The 10,494-nt window shown below is 44.1% G+C and overlaps 1 protein-coding gene across 1 annotated transcript; it reads left to right on the top strand.

The window, feature by feature from the left end:
* The first annotated feature begins 3,950 nt into the window (after nucleotides 1-3,950).
* CUNH12orf76 (chromosome unknown C12orf76 homolog) lies at nucleotides 3,951-9,491 on the top strand. The gene is made up of 3 exons (XM_023720939.1): nucleotides 3,951-4,031; nucleotides 4,298-4,449; nucleotides 8,956-9,491. The coding sequence occupies exons 1-3, from the start codon at nucleotides 3,951-3,953 to the stop codon at nucleotides 9,179-9,181; spliced, it is 459 nt and encodes a 152-aa protein (XP_023576707.1). The 3' UTR covers nucleotides 9,182-9,491.
* Nucleotides 9,492-10,494: the final 1,003 nt, after the last annotated feature.

Here is a 10,494-nt window from a genome sequence, read left to right as displayed (position 1 = left end):
AGCACTTGCCTGGCAAGCACAGGGTCCTAAGTTCAATCCCCAGTACCACAAAAATAATAATGATAATAATAATTGATCACAAACTCCAGAAGCCACCCCATGACTACATGAGGCTTTGGGGGGACAACTAGACACAAACCATAATAGATAGGAAAGAAACAAGTTATATTATAATTATTTGCAGATAAAGGCTCCACTAAAAAATTTATAAATTTAGTAACCCATTTCAGTAGTGTAGCTGGATACAAAGTCAACACTCAAAAATCAACAGCCTTCCTATATAAAGGCAACAAACTCACAGAGAAATTAGGTAAACAACATCCTTTACAATAGCATCCCCCAAAATGAAATACTTAGGAATTAATCTAACAAAAGAAGTAAAACATCTGTACATTATAAACTACAGTACTCTGAAAAAGGAGATTGAAGAAGATATCAGAAGATGGAAAGTTATCCCTTGCTCATGGATAGAAAGAACCAACATAGTGAAAAGGGCCGTGTCCCCAAACTGTTACACACATTTAATGCAATCTCAATCAAAATACCTTTAGCTTACCTCACAGAACTAGAGAAAACATTCCTAAAATTCATATGAAGCCAGAAGAGATCTAGAATAACAAAGGCAATTCTGGGCAACAAAGGTAAGGCATGGAGCTTCACAATCCTTGACCTGAAATTATAGTATAAAGCTACTATGATAAAATCAACATGATATTGGGGGAAAAAAACCAACAGAGGATCAGTGGAACAGAATAGAAGATGCAGACACAACTACAAGCACACTCAGCCAGCTTATCTTCAACAGAGGTATCAAACATGTTGACTGGAAAATAGTCTCTCTGCTACAGTTTCATCATTTTCTGTAAAGTGGATATATCAGATCCTCCCTTGAAGGGCTATCGTGAGGGTTAAATAGGATGAGGACTGTGTATAATAAGTGCTCCAGCCCCGAAGTTCAGGACTGCATTAGCTGTATGCTTATACTCTACCAAGACTGAGAAGTGTGTAGTAGTGTTGTAGGCAGCTGAATTAGCTAGAAATATGATAGGCAGTCCGACAGGGCCAGGCCCTCCAGGAGACATGATGGAAGACAAAGTGACTTTGCACCTTGGAAGAGAGAGACGCTCTCATTTGGGCCACAGCTCAAGAAACAGAAAACATACAGCTACATTCTTCCTTAGGGATGGGCATCAGGGATTGATATTCTAAATAAGTATCAGTCACCTTCAAAGAGCCCAAATGAGTCACTAGCCCAACCCCCAACAGGACTGTATTCATGTCCTGTATTCATGCCCACTTGCAAGTGACTCACTTCCCCGTTTGATACTGGATTTAATCAATTTTACCTGAGCAAAGGTGCTTGTAATCTCATTGGTTGACCATAGTTTTGTCCCATCTCATACCCAACTAAGTTCCCATGTCTTCACCACCTTAGATCTGCCTCACCACATGGTTTTCCTCTGTACAAGTTTCTAGAAGAGACAGCTTCCTGGGGACCACCCGCTTGGGGGCCCCCCTCCTGTTCCCCTCTCAGACAGGAGCTTTCTTTCCTTTAATAAACATATTCTGCTCATAACCTCCATTTGTTCCTAAAATTCATGCTTTGGTTTTAGAGAACACAAACTCGTCCCAGGTACCCTTTAGGTTGGGAGCTCAGTTTTTGCTCCCTGTGTCATTTGGAGGTTCCCTGTATCAGTAGGGTTGTACATTTGTGATCATGTCTGTTGTTTATATCTGATGTCAAAGACTATTCTGCTTTTTGTTTACAGGGTTGGACTTGACACAGCATTAAGAGTCTAGCAATCTAGTAAAGCCAGCTCCAAAACAGAGATACAGATTCTTTTTTTTGTTTTTTTTTTTTTTTTCAGAACCACAGATTGAACTCAAACCCTTACACTTGCCAGGGAAGCACTTAACCTACTGAGCCATCTCCCCAGCCCCACAGATTCTTAATTATATTTGATTTCAAATAAGCAACAAATACGGTTTCAACCAACAACTTCCCATGTATTGCATGGGATGTACTCTTATTAAATACTATTTACTGTTTATTGAGAATTTAAATTACCTGGGTTTCCTGCAATGCTGACAGAGGATTATAATCCAGCTAGGTAAATGATGTTTGGAAGCCAGCAGAGCATAGGATTCAATAAATCAAACATCAAATGGTCAGTTTTGCGAATCTGATAGAGAGTATGCATAAGCCTCACGGTCTACTATGTTAGGAAAGTCTTACTATCAACCAACAACTTCAGGCTGGGGAGATAGCTCAGTGGTCTAATTGCCTCCCTGGCAAGCACAAAGCCCTGGGTTCGATCCCTGGCACCATATGCCATGCTGGCCCTGGAACAAGGGGTGCTTCATGCCTGCCACTGAAACAGGGCGTGTTGGCACATGTCTGTAATCCTAGAGCTGGGGAGGCTGAGACAGAAGGGTTGCTGTGAGTCTGAGCTGCACAACAAGAAGACCCTGTACCAAATAAATAAGTAAAAGATTTAACAACAACAACAACAACAACAACAACAACAACAACTTCCTCAACACTTTTCCTCCACATCCACTGAACAAATACTTGTGTGAGGCAGCATTCCAGCACCAAGGACAGAGCAGTGAACCTGTTATGGCCTCTGTCTTCATGGAATTCATGAACTTGAGGGGAGGAGATTAGGGGGAAAACAAAACAAAAAACCCACAAAGCAGATAGTGATGATTACTACACATTAGGAGAGGCAAAATGGTGAAGCAAAGAGACTGACCGTGGAGGCTGTTCTGAGAGGATCGGGTGTTCAGCCTGAGGTCTCCATGACGTGCAGAGTCCTACTATGTACAGTTATCAAGGAAGAACACTGGAGAGAAAGAGAACAGCAAAAATCCCAAAGCAGGAACAGAGTCAAGGTCACAGTTCCTGGGAGCTGACTGCCCAGAACAGGTTCTCTTTAGACAATTACTGATCCTCATTTTCTTTTTTTAAGGATTTTTTTTTTTTTTTGCTCCAAATGCCTTCAGGGCAGGTTTGGCTGGCTTGAGTTGCGGGGATCAAACCACAGCAACCTGAGCCTCCAGGGACTTTTACAGAGTAAAACCATGCAGTGAGGTGAGTCTTAAGGTGGTGGAGAACATGGGAACTCGCTTAGGTGGGCATGAAGTGGGACAAAACTATAGTCAACCAATGAGATTACAAGCACCATTGCTCAGGTAAAATTGATTAATCCGGTATCAAATGGCAAAGCGAGTCACGTAGCAAGCGGGTCTGAATACGGGACAGGGTCTCTTTCTGTTGGGGGTTGGGTTAGTGACTCTTTTGGGCTCTTTCAAGGTGACTGATACCTATTTAGAATATCAATCCCTGATGCCCATCTCTAGGTAGCTGTGTTTCCTCTTTTGTGTTGAGATGTGGTCCAGGAGTGTCTGTCTCTTCCAAGTTGCAAAGTCACCTTGTCTTCCATCTTGTCTCCTTGAAGGCCTGGGCCTGTATGACTGCCTATAATGTTTCTAATTCAGCTGCCTACAACATTATGTGTTTGGGCACAACTATCTGGAGTTAACAAAATGCTCCCCCTGTGTTTTTGCTCATCCATTTTGAGGCAGATATTACCAAAGCCGTAAAGATAAAGCCTGGGCAATGAGCCAGGCAGGACAGCCTCGGGATGGCGAGCTACACTGGGCCAGGGTAGCCCTGTCCCTCTTCAGGTGTAGCGTTGTGCTAAATAAATTAGCTTGTTTTCCCCACTTACTCTGCAAGCATTCATTGTATATATCATGAAATTGATCATTGTGCGATGACAAAGCCTTGCGTGGACTTCACGTTCTAGGATGGATAGCAGATCCTCAGAGAATGACAAAATACACGTTGAATGCAAAAGGTGATGAAAGGAGGGGAAGAAGCAGTATTTAAGGGAGCAGGAGGGCAGCAGTTTTAGAAAAGGATGTTTAGGTAAGGGTTCCCCAAGATGGCGTTTGTAAAATGGAATACAGAGTCTATTTCTGAGGCCTGTGGTGAAGATTTGGTAGTAAAATGCACGGATTCGCGGGTAGGTGGGGGGGAGGTCTGTAAGTCCACAACGGACCTACGAAGACTCCTGCAGAATGAGGCCCTCCTGCAGCCCAAAGGATGGGGAAATATCGGTCATGGCGAATCTGTCATCGCGTGGAACGCTGCCCTGGTGGAGCGTCGGTTGCCGCAGAGCTCTAAGCCTTGACAAACTTCCCTCCGGCTGGCGTGCAGTTACCAAGGCAACAGCGCGCGGCCCGGAAAGCGGCGGCAGAGGCGGGGCTTGCGGCGGAAGTGGCTTCCTAGGCGCTCCGGGCGGGTGAAGATGCCGCGTCCGGAGTTGTTGTTGCTGTCCCTGGATCTGTGCATCCTCCTGGTGGGTCTGGCGGAGGCCCCGAGCCCGGTGGAGCCGCCAGGACGGAGCCGGCCGTATGCAGTGCTGCGCGGGCAGAACCTGGGTAAGAGCCGCGGGCTGAGAGCGCTGGGCCGGGCCTGGCTGTCGCGCTCCGGGCCGCGGGGTCTGGGGCTGCGGGGACAGGTGGTGGCGAGGGAGCTGCGCAGGGCGGGCAGGGTGGCCTCTCTAGAGACCCGCGACCCCCTCTGCGGAGCCTGGGGAAAAGGCCGACATTCCCTACTCCTCCCGAGGCCTGGTAGCCTGTGCGTTCCTCTGTGTGCCCCGTTATGCGCTAAATAAAGCGGAATCCGCAGAACGGATCCCCAGCCAGGGTCGTCCCAGCCTCCCGGCGGTGAGGTGGACCAGATGTGTCTGTCCTAGGTGCTCCAGCCACGCTTCGCTGCTAAGGGGACCGATACTCACAGCAGTAAGGGTCATTGGCAGTTGTTGAGCATTTTCTGTGCACCGTACATCTTGCGCTCACAGTAACTTAACGAGAACATGTACAATGTTTTAAAGTCCCTTTTACAGAGACAAACGACGAAGCTCAGAGAAGTGAGGTGTTTTTTACTGCGTTGAATAGATAGGAGAGTGGTGAGTGCCAGTATCAGAACTTGGGTTCTGTGGAGCTTGAAACCTAACTTTTGGGAGATTCGAGGACACATACACATACATACGGCGTATACATGCGTGCCCAGGACTCTGGAAGGAGCCCTGAAAAGCTTGGTAAACCTCACTAGGAATCTGAGTCCTCTGCTGTCAAAGCCCTCTGGAGTAAGTCCACAGATACACAAAGCAACATTTCTGGGTTGACCTGGCTGGACCTTAACTCATTGCCTGCCGTGTGTGGATCGCTCATTTTGTACCTAGCCCTCCGCTAAGTAGTTCCCACACATTATTCTTGTTAGAAGAGAGTTTCTCAATTTGGATATTACAGACGTGTTGGATCAGATGATTCTCAGATGCGGGGAGGAAGGGAGTCCTGACCAGTGTAGGATGTCTAGCAGCATCGTTCACCGTATGCTGTATCTACTGTAGCACCACCCATTCCCAGCAGAGATAGTGAAAATGACTGCACACATTAGCAGTTTCCTCGAGGTCCAAATGTTCGTAGTTTTGAGACCACTGCTGTTATCTCAGCGCTGTTCAGAGGGTGGCCTGCAATCTGTACATTTTCTGCAAAAGGTGACTTAAATTGAGAGTGTTTCAAAAATTGACAAGGTGGGGCTGGTGAGATGGCTCAGTGGTCTAAAGCACCTACTCAGAACAAGCTTAGCAAAGCACAGGGACCATGGTTCAATCCCCCAGCACCACATGCCAGCCAGCCCCTGCCGCCTGGTGGGCTGAGCTGGCCACACACAAATAAATAAATAAATAAAATTAAAAAAAATAAATTACCTTTAAAAAAAAATTGACAAGGTGACATTGCAACATCCAACTGCTGTCTATGAACTGGAAAACTTTGTTTTTTTTTTTTTTTTTCAAATTTTATTTTTAAATATTTAATTGAGAAACAAATATGAATGAGAGTTTCAAAGCTGATTAATAGGACAGTTTCGATAATCAATACATTGTACATTGTTATCTTTTTAGTGGTTATCCATAGTACAAGAAGCAGACAGGATATCCTGTTGGAACACTTTGGAGATGAAGGGAGCTGCCTAGTAAGCGCGCACACAGGGCCACGTTGTGGTCTCTCACAGACTAGGAATTATGAAACCTAGTCCTCTACCCTGAAAGTCTGAAAAAGACAGCCCTACGCAGTCATATGTGGTACATATTTTAGTCTGTTTTTCAGAGAATGAAACAGATAGGTTGGGTAAGTTGTGTAAGGTCACATATCGTGTAAATGTACATGGAAGCCCAGATGGTTTGATCCTAAATAAACCCTTAACTCTTAGCCACTATGTCATGCTTCCTGTCTTGGGCATAGTAGTGGCATGTGTTTATTATATGCATATACCTTTTCTTTTTGAGACAGGGTCTCATTATGTAGTTCAGGCCAGCCTTGAACTTAGTATGTAGCCCAGGCTGGCCTGAAACTCACAGTAATCACTGTATGTCAGCCTCCCAAGTGCTGGAATTACAGATGTGTACCACCCTACCTGGCCTGAACACTGTTGAAGGTAGCCATAGTTAGGCCTCAAGGAGACCTTGGTGAGTCTCACCTGTCCCATTTTATGGGTGTAGAAAATGAGGCTTCGTGACAAGTGACCCTAAAGGTGGACTTAAATAGTCTTTCAAAGTTCTGTCTGGGCCTACCATCCTGGCAATTGATACTACCTGCAAAGCTCAGGGAAAGCTAGTAAGATGATCAAGGCCCAAGTGGGTGGTGATTTAAATGGATGTGTTGTAATAACACAGTTTTAAGCATTTTTTAAAAGTAAACTTTCATTGCCCCTCATTCTTTCCTCATAATTTTTGCTTTGGGGGTGTTTTATTTTGTAATAATAGAGATTGAACCCAGGGCTTTCCCATGAGCTGCCTTCTTAGCCCTTTATTTTTTATTTTCTGCAGGACCAGGGATCGAACTCAGGACCTTGTGCTTGCCAGGCAAGCAATTATTCCACTGAGCTATCTCCTGGCCTGAGCTTAAACTTGTGATCCTCTTGCCTCAGCATCCCATGGCAGTTTTGTTTTAAGCCCTTGCAAAACACATGAAATGGTTTAACTATAAGACAATTAAGTCCAAATATAGTCAGAACTTTAGAAATTTGGTTTTCAAGACATTTGAAAACAAGAGCAGGTAGTTAACAAGGGCTATTTTGAGATTTGACATTTAGCTCATATATATTGTAGGTTTCATTTAACAAGATCTTAAAATTACTTCTGGCTTTCTGGAGTTAGGACACATTGTCTTTGTCAACTTTTCTACCCCCCCCCACACACACATAAAAAGTGACATTCCTTATGACTAGTTTAAGTGTAGACAGTGGGGGGAGTAAATAATAGATACCCTGAAATTATTGATTTAAAAAAAATGTGGTCAAATCTTGTTTTTTCAGAGGTACAGCAACCAGATTAGAAAACAATGGTTAGGCCCCACCTGGAACCTTGGACGTGCCCACATACATACATGCGCACTGAAGATACAGGCATTTCGAATGCATCCCAAGAACTCTCAAATGAGTCAGAGAAACAAGATTGCACGTCACTGATCTTGCTGAATAAACGTTCTGGCAGGTGGATTGTTCTATTAGTTTATCACCCACAACTTGGTTCTAAGTTGTAGATCTTGGTTCTGGAGCCCCTTTCTCACCTGAGCACCTTGAAATTTTTACATGTGAACTTTACTCCCCCAAATGTAGTAGGTTTGTCAAGTTAGTTACCTCTCTGGTCAGGAAGCCTTTGTCAAGACTCATCTAGTGAACCAGATGTGGTGGTGCAGGCTTATAATTCTAGCACTCGGGAGGCCGAGGCAGGAAGATTGCTGCAAGTTTGAGGCCCACCTGAGCTACATAGTAAGTTCAGGGCCAGCCTGAACTGCATAATAAGATACTGTCTCAAAAAACAAATAGAAAAAGAAGAAAAAATAGATTTATGTAGAGCCTAAAATACTTTATTCATTGAAACTCCATGTTTTGTTAGGGGCTTTATAGACATAGTTGGGCTCACTGCCTGTTTTTGTCTACCTGTAATCAGATGATTCTCCACACAGCAGGTGAAGGATCTTTTTTCCCAACTAAATTCCTTGCCTTCATGAGCCCATACCCTCCAGTGGCTTCTCTTTAAATTCCTTCCCAGTTGGCAGTGCTCTGCACAAACTGGCTCCAGCCTTCCCAGCAGTCCTCCTCCCCAGCCTCTCCTTTCACTCCTTTCATACTTGTCTCCTTTCTGCTTCATGACTGAGTTGGGCTTTTTCAGCCTCAGGACCTTTTCCACTGCTCGGGACTGCAGGCTTATTCCATCCCTTCATTAAGGGCTCAGCTTGTGTGTGTGTGTAGCTGCCCCCACTCACCCACTGTCACCCAGCCATCTCTCATTAGCATCACATTACTGGTTTATTTTCCCCCAGTACTACAATTAAGCCCCATCCTTTTTTTTTTTTTTGCAGAACTGGGGATTGAACTCAGGCCCTTGTGCTTGCCAGGGAAGTGCTTATTCCACTGAGCCATCTCTCCAGCCCCATCCTGTGTATTTTAGTTTGAGATAAAGTCTTTTTTTTTTCCTTTAAAAAAATTTTTTTTTTCTTTTCAAAGTTTGAGATAAAGTCTTGCTGAGTCAGTTACTCAGGGTGGGCTTGAACCTGTGATCCTCTTGTAGCACCCTCCCAAATAGCTGAGATTATAGGCTTGCACCACCACTGACACCAAGCTATGTCTCCCATCCAAGTACTAACCAGGCCCAACCCTGCTTAGCTTCCGAGATCAGACAAGATCGGGTGCATTCAGGGTAGTATGGCCACCCCCCATGTACATGCAGACAACTTGAGATGGGGTCTTTTCACAGCTATTTCCTCTGCACCTGGCCCAGTGCCTGGCATCAGATCGCAGTTGGTGAATCACTGTCAGCAAATGGATAAATTACAGAACCTGTAGCTGCCATTACATAATCTGTTTTCCCTTTGCAGTGTTGATGGGAACCATATTCAGCATTCTGCTGGTGACTGTTATCCTCATGGCATTTTGTGTCTACAAGCCCATTCGGCGTCGGTGACAGTCAAGCAAGTTCTGCCACGAGGTTTTGGGACCAGAATAAGTTGTAATATGCATGGACCAATGGAGAAGTTGGAATTGGAACCTTCCTACTCAGGAATGACTGTTGGTCTGACAGTTGGTAAATGCAAAGTGATTTAGAAGAAACATCTACTAGCAATGATATTTTCCTAACATTGTAATGCCAGTAACTGGCTGCTGAGTCTGCTTATCAGTGTTCCTTTTTGTATGGCCAGACTTTAAAAGTAAAGCCTGAAACTCCAAGTTTAGTGTAAAGATGGAATGTTCATGGCAAACAGCATTCTAATCCTGCGACTGGAAGAACCACACTGGAAAGGTCTATCATTAATGCTTGAAATAGAAAGAAGGTTCAAGGCTTGCCTGAACTACATAGTGAAATCCTGTCTCAAAAAGATGGGGGAAAAAAAAAAAAAAAAAAGAAATAGGAAGAGGTAGGCTTAACAAATAGATATTCCCTGTTTTAAAAAAGGATTAAGGACATGTTTTTATTATACTGAATTGACCTAGAACAGTGGTGGCAAACATATGGCATGTGTGGCAGGCTGTTTGTATCACTGAAGGCTCTAAAAGCTTGCCATCCCTGACCTAGAATGCTCTGTTGCAAAGCAGTGTCCACTGTGTGGAACTTAGGCCACCATTCCTCCCTTGCACCTGGCTCTAGGCTCAGATGCCCCCCACTGACGTCAGCATGGCATCAAGAATGCCTGTTACCATGGGCACCTTTGGGCCCAGAAACCCCTGGGGTTGCCCTGGAAATGTCCCTGGTTGGCCAATCAGAACAAGGGCTCTGTCCTGCTCACACATTGGTCTGTCTTGTACTGTACTCAAGTTTATGCGGCTCCTGGCTTAAAACTTATGGTAGCTTTTCAGCCCTGAATGTGGAGGACTCATCTAAGAGGTGCATGTGGGCTGGTGTGTTTACACAAATTTAATTTCAACTTTGAAAATGCTGCTGTTAGTTTGCACTGTTGGGAAACTGGATTATTTTTTTTCTTGTTGAAGTGATAACTGTCATATTTAATATGTTGTTAGTTGCCAGATTTTTGTTAATGTAATTGAAATGTTTCTTATGCTCCTCTGAAGTACAGCACTGATTTTTTTTAACAACCTGCACTTAATGTGAAATAACTGATGAGGGCTACTGTAACTATGCGACCCAAGGATTTTGTTGGTCAGCTTGTAACATTGAGCCAATAAAACTTTCACTGTCCTGTGCATTTGAACAAAACATCAATTAAAATTAAAATGCTATATAATTTTATGCCTAGTAATTATTTCCTAAGTGTGTAAAATGTGAGGCTGTATATTTGAATCTTATCTAATTTTTTGTTTTCTGATTTTTTTCAAAGAGAGGTGGGGAGATAGCTCAGTAGAATAAGCGCTTGCCTGTCAAGCACAGGGTCCTGAGTTCAATCCCTGATACCGCAAAAAAA

This window comes from Octodon degus, unplaced genomic scaffold (genome assembly GCF_000260255.1).
Source record: "Octodon degus isolate 3935 unplaced genomic scaffold, OctDeg1.0 scaffold00079, whole genome shotgun sequence".
Taxonomy (NCBI): domain Eukaryota; kingdom Metazoa; phylum Chordata; class Mammalia; order Rodentia; family Octodontidae; genus Octodon; species Octodon degus.
Note: the sequence above shows the minus strand (reverse complement) of the source record. Positions and strands in the feature narration are given on the sequence as shown.

Coding starts and splice junctions, on each gene's coding strand:
- CUNH12orf76 (XM_023720939.1), top strand. CDS start 3,951: ATGGCGTTTGTAAAATGGAATACAGAGTCTATTTCTGAGGCCTGTGGT. Junction 4,032..4,297: donor TAAAATGCACGGATTCGCGG/GTAGGTGGGGGG, acceptor GTGGCTTCCTAG/GCGCTCCGGGCGGGTGAAGA. Junction 4,450..8,955: donor GCTGCGCGGGCAGAACCTGG/GTAAGAGCCGCG, acceptor TTCCCTTTGCAG/TGTTGATGGGAACCATATTC.